The sequence below is a fragment of the Pangasianodon hypophthalmus genome, chromosome 23 (assembly GCF_027358585.1).
Source record: "Pangasianodon hypophthalmus isolate fPanHyp1 chromosome 23, fPanHyp1.pri, whole genome shotgun sequence".
Taxonomy (NCBI): Eukaryota; Metazoa; Chordata; class Actinopteri; order Siluriformes; family Pangasiidae; genus Pangasianodon; species Pangasianodon hypophthalmus.
Genome location: NC_069732.1, coordinates 15,854,871 through 15,879,122, shown reverse-complemented (window position 1 = coordinate 15,879,122; position 24,252 = coordinate 15,854,871). Strand labels below are relative to the sequence as shown.

The 24,252-nt window shown below is 40.4% G+C and overlaps 1 protein-coding gene across 4 annotated transcripts in view; it reads left to right on the top strand.

The window, feature by feature from the left end:
• sdk1a (sidekick cell adhesion molecule 1a) overlaps positions 1-24,252 on the top strand; it is a 227,557-nt gene that overhangs the window by 164,794 nt on the left and 38,511 nt on the right. For all 4 annotated transcript variants that reach the window (XM_026929549.3, XM_053228272.1, XM_053228271.1 and 1 more), the window contains 11 exons: positions 1,266-1,368; positions 1,862-2,035; positions 5,811-5,947; positions 7,753-7,900; positions 11,654-11,794; positions 14,464-14,645; positions 17,073-17,188; positions 18,840-19,035; positions 19,499-19,597; positions 20,863-21,054; positions 22,015-22,136. In XM_026929549.3, coding sequence (XP_026785350.3) covers positions 1,266-1,368; positions 1,862-2,035; positions 5,811-5,947; positions 7,753-7,900; positions 11,654-11,794; positions 14,464-14,645; positions 17,073-17,188; positions 18,840-19,035; positions 19,499-19,597; positions 20,863-21,054; positions 22,015-22,136 — 1,610 coding nt within the window. The remainder of the gene's footprint in view (positions 1-1,265; positions 1,369-1,861; positions 2,036-5,810; positions 5,948-7,752; positions 7,901-11,653; positions 11,795-14,463; positions 14,646-17,072; positions 17,189-18,839; positions 19,036-19,498; positions 19,598-20,862; positions 21,055-22,014; positions 22,137-24,252) is intronic.

Below are 24,252 nucleotides of genomic sequence, written 5' to 3'. Positions count from 1 at the left end.
GAATTATTCATTAACTACAGTGAAACTAATAGGGAAGGTACGTAGTTATGAGAGTTTGATGAATGTGTGGAGCTAAAGGCATTAATAAGTGTTCGATTGTCTTACATTAGTCTTAAGGTTATTTGGGCTGTTCGCATTCTTTTTTATTAGGCTTTGAATCTGTTTAAAAATGATCTGATATCACACCATGATACAGGGTCGCTCATATGAAGCAGAAGCATGTGTTAAGTTGAAGCTAGCAGCCCACGGAGCAGCTGATACGGATTGTACATTTCGTTGGTCACAAGCTTTAGAAAGTGTCTGTTTGCTCCTAAATGTCTGACACCACATTTCAAGTTTATTTCCAGTAAATTTAGAGAAAAGGCAGGAAATGTTCAATATTTTGAATATTCAATATTCTGCATTATTTCTAGGTCACTATTTAAACTGAAACAAATTTGTTATACTGATTATGTTTGATTTTTGTATGAAAGATCGGGTTTTCCTTGAGGCTTAACCCTTCTACTGAAGCACGTGTTCAATATTTGATCTAATCTGGGTTGTCAGATTTTACGCAAACTTGCCATGCCAGCTCGAGTTCATGTTGTCATTAAAGCAAAATGGAGACAAACCAAATACTAATAAATTCAGGTCAATATTTGAATATTTTTCAAAATTCTACATTTTGCTCAAGTCATTGCTGATAATATAATTTATAATGATTTTTTAAAATTATTAAATTACAAATGCAAAACAAAAGCATGTTCACTAATGAGTTCAGATGTTTGGACCCCTCTGTAAGTGTGTAATCAATTTTCATAGTTCATAGTTTCTGAGTGAGAAACACTTTTAAACACTGACTGTTATAGCCACTGGTTTGGCAAAAGTTAACAAGTTCCCTGTCCTTAAACATTATCAGAGTTTTATTTAAAGTAGTTAGTGGTGAGTAAACATGATACTCTGTACAAAAAGAGTGGCTGGTTCTTTGCAGTGTTTTGTGAAACATTTTGTTACTTAAACTACCGGACTTTCTAGTGACAGTTTGTGAGACTAAACTGAGGCTAAAATTAGCCACCTGCAGTTGAGCTAATATAGACAGAGACACACTGAAATGTAAATGTAACCCAAACTGGCTGGAGAAAAGTAAATACTCTAGTTAAAATCTGTGTGACTCTGAAGTTCACTGCCGTAACACTTTTTGTTTTGTATTTACATTTTATATCAATTTCAGTGTGTATCTGTATCGCTGTGTTGAGTGAAGTGTCTGGTTCTGTGTCTTCCCAAAGGTCGCACCTACATTTCCCAGCCTCCTGTGGACCGGCGTGTCATCAAGGGAACGACGGCCATTTTGGAGTGCGGCGCTGTACATGATGTACGCGTGCACGTCAGGTGGGTGGTGACGTGTGTCCAGACTCGGCTTGTGTGTTCAGACTCCGCTCCCCGAGGCCAGGCTTGCCCCATCCATACAGAGTATAATGTTAATTAGAAGTGCCAGCCCATGCGACGTTAAGTAGATTCAAAATGCAATCCGTTATGCCGTAAACCTAATTCAGCGCTAATATGCAGGAAATTGGTGTAATGAAGCACTCATGCGTTCCCTGCTCCTGTCCTCTCTTTCTCCCTCTGTCTCATTCTCTCTGTCTTGCTTTTCCCTTCCCTCTCTTCTCTCACTCTGTCTTTCTCCATGCTCTTGACCCTCTTGATCTCCCGTCTGGTTTTGTCTCTTCTTCCCCGTCTGTTTCTTTGTTATTTATCTTTCCTCCATTTTTTCCTTCTTTCCATTTCTTTCTGTCTTCTTTCGCTCTTCTATTCTCTCGCTGTCTCATTTGATCTCTTTCTTCTTTTCTCTCTTGCCCTGTATCTCTCTCCTGTTCTCATTCAGGTTTGTGTGGAAGAAGGGCGGCGAGGTGGTCAGTCAGTCCAGAGGAGGACGGATTAGCGTGCAACAAGGCTCTCTGCACATCTCTCAGACGTGGTCGGGGGATATAGGCGATTACACTTGCGATGTGATTTCGCTCGCCGGCAATGACTCCAAGACTGCACGCCTGGAAGTGATGTAAGCTCCAAACAAGCTCCATAGCTTCCTGTTAATTCCCTCCTGCTTGAAGCATGCCCCTTTTCCAGTTATATGCTGTGTGATGTAGCCTCCTTTCAAATGCATATTTTTAGTCTTAGCCCTTAGCTTTCAAAAAGCTTCTTTTCTTCAGGAACATCTGGGCTTTGTGAAGCTCATGATGACTGGAGCTCTCTGGGGTGCAGCTCTCAAACTGTAGATCTTTGGGCAAATCCCAACCACAAAATGCCTGCAAAGTTCCCTACCATCTAACATCATATAGAGTATGTTAGTAAAAATAAAGCCATTAATACTTTATTTAGAGGGTATCTTCATAAGCATTTCATAAATCTTTAATGAAAATCTCATATCAGCTTATGTAAGTTGACATTAGAGGTTTTATTATGATTTAAATGAAAAAGAGAAAAGAACAAAAAATGATCATTTTATTAGTTTATTTATACTAACAGCACATTCACAAAACTTCTTTCCATTTAGCTACCACGTGGGCTTCTTAACTAAGTACATTTATAGAATACTTCATAACAGTGTTATAAATGCAACATTGCAAGACCTGAAAATCCTTCATTTAGCTCACATATGGGCCTCCTAAAAAAATGTAGGGGATATACTGTACATAGTGCTCATGATATTAAGTGTTGTAAATGCAAAGTTGATTACCGGTGTAGTTTGAAAACTTGACATGACACTGACTGACATATGGGCTTCTTAAATAAGTGACGTTGTGTTGGACTAGCTCTTCATAATCAATATGAATCCAAATGGATCAAAATAACTTCAGCTGAGGAATATCCGATTTCCAATTCCATCCAACTTCATAGTAAATTCTGTAAATGCACTTCCCAGAACATAAGGTGAAGAGATGGAAACTTTTCAGAAAATGTTGCTGTTATTGCAGACAAACTAATAACTAGGAAGAAAAGGAAAAAAGATTATAGATACAACAGACGAGAACAGTACCTATAAAGAGGGTTCTTTCTCTCCTCTCTCTACATTAAAAAACTTTAATCTCACCTCATAAAGTTTTGGTTTTCGCCAAAAAATATGTATGTAATTCTTATGAATGTAAATGAAGTGTTACCGAATAGTCTGTCAAAACTATAGTATAATTTATTCTTCCAGATGCAAAAAGCCACCTTGTTATGTACAGAAGCATTTTTCACAGTTAGAAACATTCTATTCAACACATGCTTGTGCAATTAGCTAAATAGCAGCTACAATAATAATAGTATGGCATATAATCAATGCAGGATTTTCGGCACAGAAATATTCATCAACATAAGCATACTGTTGGTGCAACCTTTTCCATTTGCTTTCCAGCTGTTTTTATTTCATATTATAGAGGTCTGTTAATTGCAACTTACAAAGTAACATTTGCATTACCTAAAATGCACTAACTGCCTTCCTTTTGTGAATTTCTGTTTCTTTTTTCAGCGTTCACATTTGCATGTTGAGATGTCTGCTTGGTTAAAGTACTCAAATTGAGTGATTTTTTTTTTTTAAATGAACAAATATGATTCTTGCTATTCTTTGTCTTTCGCCTTTTTGACACCCACTCTTGCACTTTCCAAACATTTTCCTTTCTAATGAAAAGCGCAGTGTAATTATCAGAACTGATGTTCATGTTATGGTTTTGAAGAACATTGTGGCATAACAATGAGCCTATTATTTCATGCATTTTCAAAAGTTTCAATCATCGTTGTATTCATTGGATGACACAAAACACATGGTGCAGAAAGTCATTTTGGGAGATGGGTGTGTGCTGGAGCAAGGAAAGAGTGTAACGGGGGATGCCAGTAAAATGACCCAGTGGAACATTTATTGTGTAATACTAACAGTCTGTAGTGACGCATGGGTAAATGCCATGCCATGGGTAAATGCCAAATGTAATCTGTTATCTTAACAAAATATCCAGCAATCTGTCATCTCAACAAAGTTCCAGTAATCTGTTATCTCAGCAACACCACAGGACCCACGGCTTGTATGCCAGGAAAGGCTTGACTGTGACACAGTGGCTTTGAAGATCCAGCGAAGTCTGGACGCAAGGCCTCTCTCTCCAGGGCACTGTCAGTCTGTGGACTCTGCAGACACAGAGATATTTACTCTGCTAAAGAAGCTAAAAAACAAAGTGTATTTAACAGCAGCCCTTTGTTCATTAAGCTGTGTGTAAAGCCCGGCCTGCTTGTTCGTTTGCAGATGTGGGGTAGTTCTCCCAGCAGGAACTTGTAGACTGACCTTTTTGGTGGAAACTTTTTCACTGTACCCTTTCCATCTGGTTTTCAAGTGGTCTCCTTTTCTATTTCTGAAGCCTGCGAATGTTAACATCCAAACACATTTGGAAAGCAGCAGGCTGCTAATCGTATTTCTGTACTTTGGATTTTCTCTCTCTTCTTTTGAGCCTTCTGATGTTGCGTACGTGTTATATGAGGTTTCGGTTTATTTTTCCAAATTGTGTGCAATCAAAGTATTCATCATTTAAAAGGCTGCTGACCTTTGGGCTCTGAGCTGTATTTTCAGAAATGTGATGCTCAGGGTCTGATGAATATTTCCCTTCTGACCTCTTAATGCTAAATAAAACCGCTTATTGCTTAACATTTATTGGTTAAAGCCTGTCTCAGGTTCAAGACATGAAGTAAAAAATTCACAGCTAAACCTGATTTAAAAAACTTTGCAAAAACACAAAATACAGGAGGTCAGAAAAGGCATCAGGGGCATTTGTGCAGATTTTTAAGAGTCTTAGTGTATGATTAAGACTCTTTATTTATCTGTGGCACCGTTCTGTCCTTATTAACAGTAGAAGCCGTTTGTCCTGGAAGACGGGTTCTGTGGAAAAAGACATTCAAGCGGTTCTCTCCCACGTGGCTCAACTCATCCTGCCTTCCCTCGAGCACAGCTGCCCGTGTCATTAGAGAGAAATGGCTTTTTAGTCAGATGTACTTTCCACTGGCAATAGATTACTTAACCATGGCAGCAGAGATATTGCTTAGGATTGAGGCATTACTGCTTTAACTACAGTCTGGAGTCATTACTTAAGGGCTTTTGTTTCTAGTACAGATTTTCATGGAAAATCAAGTTCTACAGTGAGCTTTAACATTCTTTAAGTGGAAGGTAATGTGTATAGTTGTAGAAGAATGTATCACTTCTTCAAGATGCTTGTCTCTCCGTTTCTTTTTTCCCTATCTGCAGACATGCACAAGATGAAAGGCATGTATCAGTGCTCTTCTCTGAGATTGTCAAAGGTTTCTTGCCTAGTTAGAAAGAACAAAAAGAAGTGATGGAACCTGGAGCTTTGATGATTCTTTCTCTGCGTTTGATTTAGAGAAGAAAACAAACTTTCCCGAGACTGAAAGTGCTGGTGATACATTGATACATGACTGCAGCATGAAGCCAAAGCTTGCCAATTCGATTTAATAAAGTGATTAATGAAATAAAAAATGATAAACAGAATCAAGTGAAACATAACTAACCATATTGGCAGGGGAATTTGGAATCAGGCTGTTTTTCTTTGAACACTGCGGAGAGGAGGGAAAGGGGAGCAGACCAACCACAGAGGAGATCTGATAGTGAAAGGCCCAGGGGGAGGCATGGTGCAGAGTTTTAGGGAAAGCCTCAAATAGACATGTTGAGAAAGTGCAGCTTCACACTGGAAATGTTTCGTAAACCTCTAAGGATGATTTTGAATCTTTATTGCTTGTTTGTTTCTGTGTGAGTGTGTGTGTTCTGACTCTAAAATTGTTTGGCTTTTCTCTCTACCCAGCGAGTTACCTCACTCACCGCGGAACCTGCAGGCCAGCCTGAATGCCACAGACAGCCGCAGCGTGCACCTGTCCTGGATGAGGCCCTTCGATGGCAACAGCCCCCTGCTGCACTACATCGTGGAGCTCTCAGAGAACAGTACGTGTTCACTTCATGCCACAACTAAGTGTTGCACTACTATTAATTTGTAATAGTTTTCATAGTTCATTTTCAAAAAAGAACTAAGAAAAACTGCTTGTTAAAAAAAAAAGGCATCAATCTGCACTTAATTATTAACAGCCATCCACAGGCTACAGATCACATTCCCAGCTTCAGTGCTTTTTAGTCAGCACTGTCCACAATGAGAATAAATAAATTATATAATAAAAGTACAACAGCTGTGAAAAATAATAAATTTAATGTAACATATAGCATTTAACAACAGACCTATTCTTAAAATGCACTTAAGTGGAAAACATGGTGGGAAACACGTCTAAGCTTAAATCGTCCGTCCTGTAACTCTGTAACTGAGAGCACGCAGCATTGAAGCTCATGTCCATCTACTCTGATCATACAGCATTCTTCACTACTGAATTTACTGTGCCACAATGAACTGATTATATTTAGCTTTAAAGGATACAAAAAAAAATAGCTGTAGGAGTGGGCAGGATTATTCACAGTTCCTTAAGGAGGGGGATACACCTCTATACTTCTTACACCTCTATACTTCTTACAAAAAGTAACAAATCTGATGAAAATGATAACATTCGATTAAAACAAAATGCTTACAAAGTACATTCAGCCCGCTTTCTTTACTGTTTTTTTCCACCACACTGACTAGTCGATATCACCACAGTGGTATTAGGCAGCTATTCTATCCAACCCCTAAAACACACACACACACATACACTCTATGAGTGTCTGGTAGCATGAAATGGTCAGAGTAATGCTCATTCCTAAGTGCGCTCAGATAAAGATAAATTATACTAGATAAAGAAGGTTGATCTTACTTAAATAGTGCTGTCTTGTGAAGGAACAGAGATGTATAGAACCATGGAGACACTCCATCACCACCATCATGCCAGAATGGAGCAGATTAATCTGCTCGGGGTGTGAGTGGACAGTGAGGAATGGGCTCTGGTGGAGGTGGAGGTGGAGGTGTAACACTGCCGCATGCCCCTCGGATGTCAGAAACACCTGTATCACTGAGAGAGAAAAGCCTGCTTCTAAACATCTGTTCATCTCACTATATGTCGTTCCCCATAATGCCGGTGTTTGAGAGTGTGTACCCAAATTGTGCTTTTCAAAATGAAGCGGTTTACTATTGGAATAAAAGCCTTGATGTTTTGGCCAGTCATTGCCATCACCCTAATTTTTTTTGGCATCCTGCAGAAAAGTCGATATTGAACATGATGAAGCATAATCATACATGAACTGTGGATTTAACTGTATACCTGCTGCAGTATCACACAAAGCCAGGCTCAGTGTGAGCAGCCTACTGTCTCTCTTTCTGTTATTTTGACCATCCCTGCTTTTCTGACTCATCTCCACTAGCAATCTCCTCCAGTCCATATATCTGTAGTGCCCTGAACAAATTATCTATAATGGCCATAATTCTATTAGTAGTTCAGCATCAGCACTGCCTCCTATAATAAAGTGTACCCCTGCTTTAATATGCTGTGATTACAAATCCACAGCGCAATCCTTTGTATAATATTCAGGCTAATTTCTCTAAAGAGCTTGATGTTGTTTGATCCGATCATTAAGTATTAATAATTGCTTGGGTTCTACTGGGGAATCCAAGCTTGAAAACGATGTGCGATTAGGAGCCTCGGTTAGAGCCCTATATTGAGTGAATAAGACAGCTGCACTAACTGCACTCAATAGGAATTTGCTCTGCCACGTGAGTGAATATCGTTGTATGTCGGTATATCTCTGAAAGAACATCCTTTGCATGATTCTAGATTCTCCATGGAGGGTGTACTTGCCAAACGTGGATCCGATGCTGACGACGGCCGAGGTGACTGGTCTCACTCCAGCACGAACCTACCAGTTCAGAGTGTGTGCTGTCAATCAAGTAGGGAAAGGACAGTACAGCAGTGAGACAAATAGGTAAGGAACATGAGCAATGACACACTTGCGTCATGTTTTAACAGATCCATTTCATTTTATTTGGTTGTGAAAAGAGAATGATCTGATAAAGTCAAAAAATGTAAGTTTTTTTTTAGAATACACCAGAGTGAGTAAACAAATGGGCTTAGATATGTATACTGACTTCACACTTCAGTTCAGTCGCCTGTGATCTGAATAGTGATAAAGACATGAGTTTGAATAGCATTTAACAAGAGCAGCAGTCTGTCTTTTTCTGAGTAGTGACTCAGAGAAAGCTCAGATTTGACATGCAGATTTATCTCACAATGCCAGCATGATGTACCGCTTTTTTTTTTATGTATAATTTAGCACTGCATGAATTAGCTGACAGTTGCAATCCATTTATTTGGAAGCACCAGCATGAAGCAGGAGTCTTTGCTATCCTATTCTGATAGAGGAAGGATAAATATATCCCACTTATACAGCTCCACTGTACTGTGATTTTAAATGTGATTTCTCCTGTCATAGCCCTGTAGCACTCTCAGTGTGCGGCGAACACACGTACCGTTCGGGCACCGAGTGGCAGGCTCGTGCTCGCACATTGTGCTGTAATCAGCGCCTGGAGCAGCTCACATCCACACAGCCTGGAGCTGTGGGTGGCAGACACCTCAGTCCCGCTCGCACCAGCAGCCCTTATCAGCGCCAGACATGCTAAAACATGGCACCTCTGCTCAGGGAGAAGGAACGAAACTGCTATCACACGCCCTCGATAGCATATTTTCATTTTGAAATTAGTCACTTCTGTTCCGAAGCGTGGATATAAATAGTGGGTTTAACACATTCAGATTGTAGCCACAAGTTAAACAGGATGTGGAATCTTGGAGGTAACTATGGTGCAGCACTTGTCATGGGGCAAACCATTTAATCCATATAATGTGTGTGATTGTGAGAAAACAATTCCAGTTAAAGCAAACAAGGAGAGGATTAAGTTTGCTGACATTATCACAGTTCTCAGCCTCAATACTAATCACATGACATGGCCAATGGCCTCTTCCATCCGTTCTCTCCCAGTGATTATTTCTGCCTTATCTGAACACCTTGTTCCCAAAACAGTGATAAAAGCTCTGCCACTCCATACAACACAACGGGTAAACTTTAGTTATTAGACTTGTAGTGGTCTAGCTCCATGAGTACACATTATAGTTATTTTATCTTTCTAAAATTAATAAAGTCATCCAGATTAATACTGGTGCAGAATTGAATGAAAGTATTTTAAAGAGCTGTAGGTAGGAGTGTTTTAATTTGTGCATGACTTCAGTTTATTTCAGAGAAACAAGTCCCAGAAGGTTAAAGTAAAGCCTGTCCAGACTACTTCATTTTTCTTTTGCCTTCATTTAGCAATTATTGCCATGACTGGGTTTTCACTGGAGCTGATCACTGCTGGGTTTTGTTTCATTAGAAAACAGGTGCATGATTAATATGTGACGATTTGCGCCTTGGCTCTTATTTGTTCATCTAGTACAATTAAGCTACTTTTAGCTGCGGGAATATAACAGAATGTGTTTTAATTCTTATATGAGAAAGATGTTGAATTAGGACCTTACTGAGTTTTTAGTCTGTGATTCAGGAGAGGAAAAAAAAAACAGAGCAGAACAAACAATTGCCTAATATACAAGATACTTTTTCCCACCAAATATACTGTATGGTGTTCAGCCAAAAGCAATGGATATTTCTTATGAAAATATTTTTTTTCCACTGGAAGTGTGTAATACAACAGGCAGAGGTGTTTAATCCAGAGGCACCAGGCTCTTTTGCTCACATATGAAGTGTTGCACCAAATATATTCTCCTGAAAACATTTTTTTTTTTCAACAGAAGTGTCTAATACAGCAAGCAGAGGTGTCTAATACAGCAAACTAGACCGTGTCAGGCACTTTGCTGAAGACAGTCAGCTTGGGGACACAGTTGGCTGAGACTAGTGCCTTGAAGGAGCCAATCACTCTTCTCCCTGCAGGCATATGTCTTCCTGCATGCTGTCACATCTGTCCTTTTTGGCCTTATTAAGCAGAGGCAAGCGTAAATGCCTGACGAGGCCATAAAAACATACCGGAACAGCAGATAATGAGCTTGCGCATGCACACACACACACATACACTCCCATTTATATGCCGCTGGGTTTTTGTGCTCAACAAGGGTTGCTTGCCAAAACCTACCATGAATATCGGGCTCCAATTGCAAAATCCTAGCGATCACTCAAGCTCTACTGTTGATGGAGGGGTCCATTAATAACCAGTGGACTTTAAACGCCAGGCATGATTAACTGACTGTGTTTCATTTGCTGCCAGACTCTTTTAGGCCGTTCCATTAGCCCCCACCGTCCCTAGTGGCTATATGTGGCGCATGCCGTACACAAATTAATGGCCACGTCTTTGCATTGTTTATGCACCGAGGCAGATGTTTAATGTCCAGTAATTCACTGTGACTGTGTGAAGCAAATGTGTAAATACTGCTTGAAGGACAGGGCAGGGCAGGGAGACAGTGTCTGAGAGCTAGAAGAGCAACTCTTCCTTATGGCCATGATTAGGCAGATTTACAGAGCAAGAGGCACCACAGTATCGGTTATTGGGGGCATTAATTATGAAATGGACTTCTGGGGAGAAATAACAAGTGGAAGGAGTTTTAAGAAGGCAGTGACTATAAATCTGAATAATCCAATGATCCCATTAAAATTTAATGCAGATTTAACTGTCCATTAGCATGAAATACATAGGGCGGAATGAACCCCTGGACTTTATGAAGCGTCCAGCTCTGATAGATTTTTTATATTCCATTAATTAAAAAGAGCATACATTTGGCTGGTATGGATACTGCAGTTGTCTAAGAATATTCCTGATGCTAGTAACTTACTTATCATGCTATATATTCGGGATATTTGCTTGCATCTTTGCTAATTGCTCTGTCAGACAGACTGCACAAAGTTGCGTTTAAATTATAACACACTGAAATTTCAATATTGCAACAGAGCTAAGGCTTTGAAGCTTAAGGTTGTTTTTTACTCCTGGCATAGGAAGGGATAAATGTCATTATGGAACATGTACATACACCGAAAAGGCCACAGCTTTTAAGCTTTTAACCTTCCTCAGGCTCCTGCAGAGCCCGTATTGTGAGAGGAAGTGAGCGCCACAGGCCTCTGAAAGCGATAAAGTGGCCTGTCTTCCAGCATAAATAGCCTTGACTTTGATGATAGATAGATTATTCATTTCCACATGTAAATACTAATGCTGGATGTAGCCATAACAAAGGAGAATGATTGAGCTGAAGGCAGATCAGCACTGATTATTCCCTAAACTAGTCATTGAGTCCAGGCCATGCTCTACAGAAATAAAAACAGCTGAAAAAGAGGTGACCTTACAGGTCAGAGGACCCCAGGGTGCTCTGTGCAGAGGGAGGCTCTTCCAGGAAAACAGCGAGGGCTTTGAGTGCTTTTGATGAAGTGGGCGGATGCAACGTAGCGAGCCAGATTGGGAAATGGACTTCTGACCAGAGGGTTATACTTTTTCGTCTCATGAGGAATTTTTTTGTTATGCCCTAGAGCGAGTCAGCAAACTCAAATTCAGATAAAAAAAAAAAAAAAAAAAAAATTAAAATAGCGAGCAGTGAATCAGTTACATAATACTACTTGCATGTGTATGTGTGAATGTGAAGAAGTTATGTCTTAGCAGTTGATGCTCTTACGTACAGTATGTCTTTCTGTTTTTTCCTTCTTATCCTGTAGATTGATGCTGCGGGAAGAGCCGCCCAGCGCTCCACCCAAAAACATAGTGGCCAGCGGTCGCACAAATCAGTCCATTATGGTGCAGTGGCAGCCCCCTCCGGAGCCGCAGCTCAATGGTGTGCTCAGAGGTTACGTTCTCAGGTAGGACCTTCAATACACTGCTGTCTCACAACAAACGAATGCCACATAGGTTCACTGCACTCATCTATTCTTAACTGTGAATATAGGTACTTCAGAAAGCTATAAAATACCACTGAAAACCCTGCTGTAACTCTGAATGACTGTAATCATAGCTGAATCCGCTATACACAGTTTTAGCACTTGCAACTTCTTGCAATTAGTTCTACAGGTTTTATTTAAGTACAACTACACTCCCCTCCGAAAGTATTGGAACGGCAAGGCCAATTCTTTTGTTTTTGCTATACACTAAAGACATTTAGCTTTGAGATCAAAAGATGAATATGAGACGTTAAATGGACAGAAATTCAGTTTTCATTTGCTGATATTTACATCAAGATGTGTTAAACAACTTAGAACATGGCACCTTTGGTGGCAGACCATCCAATTTTTAGGTGAGCAAAAGTATCGGAAGAGATAGTCTTAAAGTAAATAACACTTAATATTTGGTTGCATATCCCTTGCTTGCAATCAGTGCATCAAACCAGCGATCCACTGACATCACCAAACTGTTACATTCTTCTTTAGTGATGCTCTTCCAGGCTTGTAGCACAGCTTCTTTCAGTTGTTGTTTGTTTTGGGGGTTTCTCCCTTCAGTTTCCTGTCCAGGAGGTGAAATGGTTCTCAATTGGGTTAAGATTTGGTGACCGACTTGGCCAGTCTTTCTCCACTTTTTCCCCTGATGAAGTCCTTTGTTGTGTTGGCAGTGTGTTTTGGGTCGTTGTCTTGCTGCGTGATGAAGTTCCTCACAATTAGATTGTATGAATTTCTCTGTAAATTGGAAAAACAGATTTATAGGTTTCTGTAGACTTCTGAATTCATTGTGCTGCTACCATCATTAATAAAAATTAGTGAGCCCGTTCCAGAAGCAGCCATGCAAGCCCAAGCCGTGACCCTACCTCCACCATGCTTGACCAATGAGCGCCGTATGTTTTGTATCATGAGCGGATCCTTTCTTTATCCACACTTTGGCCTTTCCATCACGTTGGTAGAGGTTCATCTTCACTGATAATGCTAGCTAGATGGCTAATATGAGCTAACCTGGCACAATTTCCGAGAGGATTTTTTTTTTGTCATATTTATAAATGTTTAAAATCTTGACTGCTAATGCTAGCTTGATTGAGCTAAACTGACAATGTCTGAGAGGATTTTTTTTTATCCTATTCATTCATGTATAAAATCTTCACTGCTAATGCTAGCTAGCTTGGCTAATATGAGCTAGCCTGACACCATTTCTGAGAGAAATTTTTGTCCTATTCATAAGTGTTCAAAATTGTGACTGCCAGTGCTAGCTAGATGGCTAACATGAGCTAACCAGACACAATGACTGAGAGATTTTGAGATAACTGATATTTATAAATGTTCATATTCTTTCCTGCTACCTCTAGCCAGCTAGCTAACATGAGCCAGTTTGACAGAATTTCTGACAGAAGTTTGAAAGTGTATTTACCAATGTTTATCTTCACTGCTAGCCAACAGCTAACAAGCGCTAATCTGACATGATTCCCGAAAGGATTTTAAGTCATTGTGTATCAACTGTGTATCAGCTTTATTGCCAATGCTAACCAGATGGCTAATAAGCTAACTTGACAGGAGTACAAAAAAGTCACAGAAACATTTGAAGGGCTGCCCTCAAGTAGACAGCCCTTACTGCCCAGGTTTCTGTAACAGTTTTCTCTTCCAACATTCTTGTTTAGATTATTTTTTATTGTACTTACAATAAGTAAGAAGTACAAACAACACTAATGGCAAGCTGTTCAAGCTGCCAGATCCATTCACATGCATAGAAAGTAATATCTTCCAATTGTTTTTATGTGAAGACTGAGCTCAGACTGCACTTTTTTGTCATGTATGCCTCCTGGTGAAAAACGGAGTAATTTAGGAAGCTGGTCTCAGTTGAATTGCGTAGCATGAACACAAAGACAACAGGTTTACGAAAAAAATAACGTCATGTTTAGTAAGTGGAACAGCAGTTTTTGGACTTAATGAACACTTAGTTTAAGTTGAGGCTCCTGGAGGCAGGGTGTATGTTTCTCACTTTCTGATGGGAGACTGAGCATACTGATAGCTAAATTGTGTTTGCCTGGGCCTGCAGTGTGTCTGGGGGACCACAGCTCGTACCCGCAGCTGCTCTCACTGTGGGGGCTGAGATGCTCGGCACAGCCATGAAAGCCTGTACAGCATGAGGAGATCCAAACAGTCATCCCCTACAGGCCTCCTGTAGCTGAGGAAAGACACAGAGCATCTGACACGGATCCCATCTGCTCAGGCTGCCAACACACTCACCTCACCTACACCGTAGAATAATATGCGAATAGCATGATAAACAGAAATTTGTAGTTAACAGACCTAATGACCTATAGAAGTAAATCCCATATCGCCTTCTGCACTCCCGAAGTTTGACCAGCTGCTCTTTAGCTCCACCAGCCTGCAATGTAAGTATGGATGCTTGTAAATGACGGTGTCTAGCACAGTATGCTGATGAATAGGATTCCTCAAGTGAGGAGAAAAAAGGAGCAAGGGCTGCTTATTGCATCCTCTTGCAGTGACTTCTAATGAAGCGGCGTCCTGCGAAGAAATCATTGTGGCTAACTGCTCATTCATGGATTCATTGATTCTCCCCTCCACTGCAGGTATCGGCTGGCAGGGCTCCCTGGCGAGTACCAACAGCAAAATATCACCAGCCCTGATATCAACTACTGCCTCATCACCGAGCTCATCATCTGGACGCAGTATGAGATCCAGGTGGCAGCGTACACAGGAGCGGGCCTCGGTGTCTTCAGCCAGCCTGTCGCTGAGTACACGCTCCAGGGAGGTGAGACCTCAATCACTTTCTTTCTTTTCCAAACTTTTCTCCTTTAAGGTGAACTTGCAGATGACAAGATGGAAAGTGGGCCAGCAAGACAAGAGCTGGCTAGAGACCATGTTTTAGAGCAGGGTGGCCCTAAGCAGACATAGTATTCATTTCACAAGCTGCAAACTCCTGCTGATGTTAATCCTGTTCAAAATTATTACATCAATTATTCCTTGGGCTGTTTTTTGATCTGTTGTATAAATTTCAATTTCAACGAGGAGACTGAGCAAAATCTATTGCAGACACATCTGATTGGTCATTTCGATGATTGAGAGCAAATGTACCGAGACCACACCGAGATACTTCATTTGCTGAATCTATCATGCTTGAAAAGGATTCCTTTGTGCAGCTAAATGTTAGGCAGACTGACTTAATTTCTTGGTGGCTCGCGTCAGTATTGAGATGAAAGTTAAAATCTGTACCACAGACTTGGCTTTCCACTGTTAATGATTTGGTTAAATAAATGCCTAGTTGAATCGGTTTCTCAGTTGTCTCATGTTAATTGTGTAAAATTTGATAGCGGAAGGCAATTTTGAAGCAAAGTCATGCATTTTGAATATATAAACATCTTTTAAGAGCAGGCTTTTAATTGGTCAACATTTGAGTGAACGTCTTTTCATCATAAGTTATTACAAGCTTGACTGGCAGTATGAACGGTTATTCTCAGAAATATAATACACCTCTCTTTGTGAGCCTTTGTGAATTAACTACTGCTAATTATTATTATTACTTATTAGATGCAGTAAATGTTGAAATTTTCACAAATGCAGTCTGAAATTCTGTAGGTGGTGTACAAGAAACTGACATACAGTATAATGTATGCTATGAACACAGCATATTCTCAGTTTTAAGAATTAAGCTTCACAACACGTCAGAAAAATAGCAGTCTGGCTTCTACTTTTTTTTTTTAAATAAGAATGTCTTTTGTTTAAATGAGGCATTTCTTCCAGCTGCTGCACAGCTGTCTACCTGTCTGGCTATGGCCTTTTGGAGTGGACATCAAATATAAATACACATAGCATGTTAAGTTTTCATCAACCATACCTGATTATGTCTTTCTCTTCAATTTACTATTTTAAAAGACTCGGAATATCTGAGAGCTGAGAGAAGCAAAAGGCCATTAACAAATACAATACAATTATTCTACATGCAAAAGCAGGTACCTCCTTTTTTTCTGACACAGTAAGTAAGAAGCCACAAGTGCATTTCAGATGGTCATGGCTTTTTGCCTTCTTTACGTAGCTTGACTCTGAGTCAGTCCCTTGACTCTGAGGCACTTTGCCAAGGCTGGTAGGTCTACAAAACATGTACATTAACTTACATATATCATAAAGCAGTGGACCCAAAGTCTAGACTTGCCATTAAGAGCATCCAGTGACGTCAGAATTAAGTGGTCATTAGACAAAGGCTACTGCATCCAGGACATTAGCTTTCATTTTTGGTGATTTTTTTTTCCTGATGGTAAAAATGGACTTAGAGACCTTTTGAAGTGCTTTTTGCAACCATATTTTCTCCAAACCGATTATTAGCCTGCTTCAGGAATATGGACATGAAAAGAGAACAAGTCATTCTGATCCATTATCATTTCACAGCTGAAATGTCTCAGCAGGCAAAGGTGATTGTTTGAGTGAGTAATAAATAATGTTGTAGGCTACAGTGAAATCAGTATTAAGGTATTATATGCTTTTTCATCAGTGTTTCATATGAGTTTGGGCCACAAGTGGGTCCAATGGCAAGCAGAAATGATTGACATTTTGGGACATTGTACCTCCTGTGTGACTCAGTAACTCAATGCAAAATAATTATGATCTCAGACATTAGCTAGTGACCTATAGTATCCAAATAGCCACAAAAAACACGGAAAATGACTGTCTCGAGGCATGAGGGAGGCTGATATTGAAATACTAGAAGTCAGGATTATTGTTCTTAACATTTGTTCATGCTTGAATGTAGTCACATAATCAAATTAGGCTAGCGTACATAAACTATTTCAACTCTGGCTACCTAAATTAATACATACAGCTGGATTTGTGTCATAATATGAAGTGAATAACATTAGCCAATTGGAAAAATCAGGAGGGAGAACTTGTTAGAGTAGGTTCAATAATATAATCCCATTAGTGATGTACTGGCAATATGTGTATATTCACATTGCAGTCATCTGCAGGTCATTAAAAGGAATGTCGGTGAAGTTTTTTTTTTTCAGTCATAGGGACTTTGTGTGCCTTTGCTTTGAGATCGGATGAAGCCACACACACTCATTAATGATTCATGAGATTTTCCCAGATAATCCCAGGGAAACATGTTGCCTACGGAAAGACTAACTACACTGAAACTCACCAAACTAGGGGTAAATTAAAGAACTGTTCCCTTTGTTTGTTTGACTAGTTCCCACAGCACCCCCTCAGGACGTAGAGGCTGTTGCTGTCAACTCAACCACCATCAAATTTACTTGGAATCCACCACCTCAGCAGTTCATAAACGGCATTAATCAAGGTTACAAGGTAATCCATTTGTTTATTACTTAACACAACTTTGTGTGGAGGATATAACCAGATCACACTTTTAGGAACAGGCCGATTTTAATTGGATACAAAAGGATTGGATACAAAAAACTCATTGAGCTCCACATTGTGGCCCTGACACTTGTGTGCTAGTTGCAGACAGGCTACTTTATCACAGAACCTACCAAACTATGGCCGGTACTAACATGAACAGTGGGGGTAGTATGTGAATCAACATGATGGTTCTTCTCATTATCAGTTTCTTTCATCAGTAGAATAAGAGAAATGTACTTTCAATTCTAGCAACATTCATTCATTCTTCTTCAGTAACCACTTTATCCTGGTCAGGGTCACGGTAGATATGGAGCCTATCTCAGGAACACTGGGCATGAGGCAAGAATACACCCTGGATGGGATGCCAGTCCATTCTAGGGCACACATTCACGCAAATATTCACACCTAGGGGCAATTTAGCATAGCCAGTCTACCCACTGGCATGTTTTTGGGAGGTGGGAGGAAACTGGAACCCAGAGGAAACTCACATGAACATGTGAAAATCCACACAGACAGTAACACGAGCTCACAATCGAACACTGCGAATTGTGCCAACAATTTTTGGCTACCTGCAGTTGCACCTCTAGCAGGTTCCAACTCTTCAACACTTTTCACTTTGCGGTAGAAAAGTGTTGTAGGAAGTGACCAAAGAAAAGTGGTAGAAAAGTGTGGAAGGAAGTGACCAAAGAAGGTATTGTGGTAGGAAGTGACCAAAGAGGTATATTTTGGCTCTTTCCTGTCGTCTAGTGACCTTTTAATCCTTCAGAAGTATAAAGTATGTAGGCACCAACGACTGTGTATATGAGTGGACGTTGGAACAGGGGTTCAAAAGTGAAGCCAAAATGTCTCTGAGGCCCTCTAGTGGCTGACTGCAGTACAATTTTTAACCCCGCCCATTCCTAGTTAGTGAATGAAGAACAAGCCAAACATATACTTTAAGTTACGGGTTCAGTTGACCTTGAGATCTCCCACATATTTTGCCTTGCGATAAATTTGGTGATAATTAAAAGAGCGTGGTTGATGAGCTGATTGACAGTTTTGGACAAGACAGTCGAACCTCTTTCTTTGTGGTTTTTCCATTTTGATGTTAACTGGTTGTACTGATATTATAACTAGCAAACCAGTGCAAGTGAACGAAGCGATGGAATAAACCAATGCAGCTAACAGTAGCTAAATTTCATAACAATTTACTATTGTATGACCTTAGCTAACAGGTGGCTTGGTCACGTTAGCCAGTTACTCTTTTTTAAACGTACTCCACCAACAGTTCAAGAAAGAGTCTGTAACTTATTCAGATGGGCAACTTACTATCATTTAGGTAACACTGAGTCATTGTGCTACTCCATGAAATACACCTGCAGAATGCACAGTTCAGAATTAGATGCTTTGATTGGTGTGACAAGAGACAAAAAAACACAAATGTATCTATATCATGACAATGATGGTGAGTGAAAACCAATCCCAACTAGTATCCCATGCATTAGTGAGTCTGAGCTCCAGCTCATGAAGCTTGGGTTGTTTGGAGTCTTGTCTGAATGACACCTCTCTCTATCTCACTCTCTTGCCCTTTATCTCTTTCTGTCTCGCTAACTGTCAGCTAATGGCTTGGCCTGAACACTCTCCTGAAGCCACCACAGTGGTGACCATCACCCCCGATTACCACGGTACCCGTCATCAGGGCTACATCAGTGGGCTGAAGAAGTTTACCTGGTACCTCACCTCAGTTTTGTGCTTCACCACGCCAGGAAACGGCCCACGCAGCACTCCAAAACTCGTCCAGACACACGAGGACAGTGAGTACTGACCATGCCTCCCACTCCTCCCACTTCAGATCTAAGCCATGCCAGAGATCTTAAGACTTCCTGTGCTCATTAATTGCCTAAAGACCAAAATGCTCCTGTTTTGTGTTTAATTAATATGCCATGCCACTGTGATGTGTGTGACTTTACACTGGGTCTGCTGCTGCTGTTTTGTGGTTGCAAAGGGCAAGATGTGGAATACTAATTGTCAAAAGCTTAAAAAGTGACATTAATTAAATGCATTGTTCCAGAAATATAATGTCAACATACTTCGACATTTCGGAGCGTGCATAAATGCATCCATAATTTTACAAGTGAGGGTAATTTGATTAGCTCATCAGTAGTTGTTGCTATAGAGAGCCGGCGGTGCAGTGCATCGTGTCAGAATGCGGCATTAGGCAGGGTAAATTCTGTGACATTTTTCCATTGTGTGTGTGTGTGTGTGTGTGTGCCTCAGTTCCAGGTCCTGTAGGGCGTCTGAGCTTTACTGAAATCCTCGACACATCTCTGCGAGTTAGCTGGGAGGAGCCTGTGGAGAAAAATGGAATCATCACAGGTAGGTTTTGTCCCACATGTTGTGTTCCCACGTCAAACAGTGGCTCCGTGCTTGCAGTACAACACCCCTGGGAAGCGGATGTTTTGAAAAAGCCCAGCCTTATCTTAGTCACCAGGATGAGCCTAGCATCATCCCTTCTGGCCAAAATCTCTTTGTCATAGTTCCACGTGTTACTAAAGCTGCTTTTGAAAAGCCAAAGCGTTGCAAAGCACATTTGTTTCTTTAAGTGATATCTCTTTGTGCGTAAATGAAATCAGTTCCCTCCCTCTCTGTTGCCAAACATTTCATTACACAGCACAGGTGAGTCTTTTTTAAATATGCCATTGTTCCTAAAGCTGTAGTAATGCATATACTTCTGTTTAACACTTCATTGGTTTTTCAAGCAAAGGTAATTATTACATTTACATTCATGGTATTATTGTTTTCAGCACAGTTGCCAGAAACAATTTAGTCCCAAAAGCTCTGCTCTGAAAAGAACAGTGTGTATGTGTGTGTGTGTGTGTGTGTGTGTGCATCTTGCCTCACAATTACTAGTTACCACAAGGAATGAACAAATTTGAAATGCATAAAAAAATCCAGTGTTCATATTCTGCAATGTAGCGGATCCAGCGAGATGAAAAGCTTCTTCCCACATGCACTCAATAGAAAGAAAAAGAGATGAAGATGAATGTGTGAGCAACATGGTGATACTGGACATAGATTAAACAGCCGCTGTGAAGGAAAGGCATTGAATGTAGATTAAGGGTACGGAGACGGATGAGATTAGAAGCACATTGGAAGGAACGGCTCTCGTCTATATCAGTATACACAGCATCGGTACCCTTTGAATGTTGCATGCTTGTTTTCAAGCCGGGTGTCTCGGTGCAAAGCTTGATTTATGAGTGCCTCAATGGAACAGGACATTCAGTGATTGGAAACAGTGCTGACTGCGGTGGAAAATACTCCCAATAAACAGCAAATTACACAGGACCTCTGCTGGCTATTAGTCTCAGTTAGATCCAGGTTAGGTAACGGGGTCCAAGGTCTGAACCCGTCACTCCACCGAGTCCTCTATCTCACCCAGTAGAGAGCATGAGATTGTTTACTTCTAACTGGAGCTTCTGAGAAATTCATTCTCTGCTCCGGACCCATGAGAGCATTTGTCACACTTTGGAGTTCATGAAATGAGGATTTCGGAGCGGTCTTATTCCCAGCAGCTGTTAGCTGGTTAGTGGTTATGACTCATCGACTCAAAGTGCTATTCTGAGCAGTGTTTTTTTTTTCAGGTTACCTGTTGTCCTGGGAGGCTCAGGGGCAGAAGGAGTCACGTGTAGAGCGTACCATGTCCAACAGCACACTGGAGTACAAGGTGACGGGCCTCACCTCTCTCACGACCTACACCTTAGAGGTGGCAGCCGTGACTGGTGCAGGCATGGGCACGCTCTCATCTTCCACCATTTCCTCTGGCGTGCCCCCAGGTGAGATGCTTTCCACACAGAATCCTCCCACAGCACCTTTGTTTCAACTCAAAGTATGGATTCTTTTCTCCATACTCTGCGATCATTTACACACATTCACAATTCTAGATGTAATAATAACAAGCGCATTTCTGAAAATTGGCTGTTTGCATAAACATATATTTGCCTAATTATGTTTGCTACATGAGACTGATGTATCAAATCAGCCGCATTTAGCTACCCATTATACAGCCCCTCACTTATAAAATATAAATTGACTCCTTGATTACAAAGAATTCTTCACTGTGATGTATTTGCAATCAGTGATTTCTTTATGCACCCCTGTTACTACTCACTAAACTGCCATTTCCTCATGAGATTGTACAACAGAGCTTGCGTTACTCATCCTGGAGCTAGTCATCCTCAGCTTATGGTTATGAAGATGAGTGATTATCTTTTATGTTGGCCTTTTCCACTTAGAAGCTGGCAAGTTGTTGTGCATGCTCATCTATAAATCAAACCCTGCTGCAAAGGAGAAATATTCACTTAAACCAGCTCAGAAGCTGATTTTCTCTCTGAGAAAAGAGACAAATGTTTAAGTGGCTGAATGCCAAGCTGGAGCCGTAACGCCTGCTGATAAATGGCATATTGTGAGACATTAAAGGAACAGACAGCTATGAAGCTCAGTGGGGATTTCAGACAGATGCACGGCTATCGTCTGTTATTTGATTTAATTCCAATGTAATTCCATCAAAGTTTCTTAAAATTGAAAGTGAGCCTTTTTATCACAGCGCTTGAAGGGAAAAGGGTTTTGAAGGGCTTCATGGTACACCTCCTTGATTTTATTTGAAGATGTTCACAGAAGTGATTAAATAATACAATAAACTAAGCAGTTCAGAAATGATTGACTCCTCAGATCAAATGATTCTTCCTCTGATTTTTTGTAAGTAAAAGGTTTATAGTGGCTCTTTGTAATTCCAGAACTTCCTGGACCCCCTTCAAACCTCCAAATCTCCAAAATCAGCCCACGATCTGCCACTCTGAAATTTCGGGCCGGGGATGATGGGAAAACGTCCATTTCTAAATGGATTGTGGAGGGACAGGTAAGTGGTACAGGACATTCTTCATTTTCCAATCCATGGTATAATACTACAAGTTGCATCAAGCAAGTCTAAAGGTACATATAGTCATCTGTAACATATAGGTGCATATAGTCATCTTATAATAACAAATGAAAAAAAATGTTTTAACAAATCTCTGCCTACTGTGTAAGAAAAAACGCATGTTCAGAGTTGGAGACCATGTTCAGACTTGGTGACTTGAGTTCAGACGATACATCAATATTTAAATGGGGAACGTTTGGCTTCCACAGGTATTTAAGTTGTTTTCCTGAGCAGTCCATTCAGATTATTAAAATTACCTGCGTGTAGTTCATGCCTCCGAGGTTGCCTGATTTTTCTTGGGTGGTGGTTTCTGAGATGGGGTTTTTCAATAGCGTCTAGACTTCCTTTTTTAAACACAAGCTCCTGCCTTTAAGCCTGGGATAACAGGGCTAAAATTCCCTGTTGAAATCAGGGATAGAAAATGTGGTCTGAAGCATTTTTTTTTCTTTGCTGTCAAATGTAATACAATGTAACCTACAAGCAGGAGACAGTGAATATGATGATATATGAAAGAAAAGGCAAGCAAGGCAAGCAAGACTCTAGTATATCATCAGTATATTGCAGCATGAATAGTCCTAGTTGTAATTATCACATTAATCACTGCAAATCTGGTTTTGTTTAACAATATGGCTTCCACCCTTATTATTGGACAGCTTATATAAAATAGCATTTGATCCAGCACGTGCTATTATTTTGCATAATGAACTAGAGGTACAGTGGTGGAAAGTGTGATCGAGTTGCAGCCACTGACAGGACAGGACACCAAAAATATTAATTTTATTTACAGTTAATTGTGTACATAATTAAATGCAGACCATGAGATACTATGCGATTTTACTGCACTTTTAATTCACAATTTTTAGTTTGTCAGATTATTAATGTTTTTATTCATTAGACGCGCTCTCTTTGAAAGATAAAGACAGTTTACAGGATAAGTTGACCAAGCATTCATCTGCTACGCTTTATCCATAAAAATCTCAGTCATGTCTCAGATTAAGATGCTGTAAAAGCCCTTTCTGTGGACTTTACATCGACAATATGATTAATGAATTAATGTCATATTTATGCATTTAATATTGCCTTTGAATGGCTTGTATTTACAGCCAAAAAATTACATTTCAATGTGACATATTGTGGCAATATCAAACTGTCAGACACTGCCCCTTGCTCATGCTGATATTTTGCAAGAAGAATAGGTTATAGTGTCCAAGGTCAGAATCGCAGGTAACTGAGACACACCTCTATGTTTTTCAGCATCACTTCAGTGCGTAGTTGCATATGAGGTCTGAATACTAATATACACACTTTCAGTATTAGCTTCTAAGTACATGTGCTTGACTCAATTTTGAATTATTACTCTGTTATCATAGGACTTTGTTAATGTCCTACGCATCATTTGGAAAGTTCTGTTTTGGTATGCATGACTTTGCTTCTCTCCGCTTACAATCTCTGTTGAAACTTTCTATTGGCTTCAGCAGCATCCTCTGTACCGCCAAAAATATCTTGAGCTGCTGTCCGCCCCACTCACACTGCTGGCAACTTCTGCAAAAGTAATGATAGATTGAATCATAGTAGTGACTTGTAATTTGTAATTGACTTAACCTTCAAGACGGGCGCCAGTCCCTGACTTGCAGAGGGATGCTCAGCCTTTCATCTAGCAGCACTTGAATTGCTAAGTTGATTGAGGCATGGCTATCTGCAGCTGCAGAAATCTGTCAGTGATGGAGAGAGAGAGAGAGAGAGAGAGAGAGAGAGGGTGTGCGAGCTGCTGAGTACACACCCACTATGAAATACAGCAGCAGTCACTGGCATAAGGTGCAACGCGTCAAACATCGATCACATTGGCATAAATGCTTACCATATCCAGTACACCCCATTGGTCATCGTAAATCTCTCTGAGTGCTGCAAGCTTTGATTGGTTCAGGCCTGGCTCGCACTTCTGAGTTGTACCAGAAACATCTGGTACTGTGCTGCATGGTGAACACTTTAAACTGCAGGATTGTCTTTTTAGCCTCACATACCTGAGTATCTATAATCAATCTCCTAATTCTAGCTG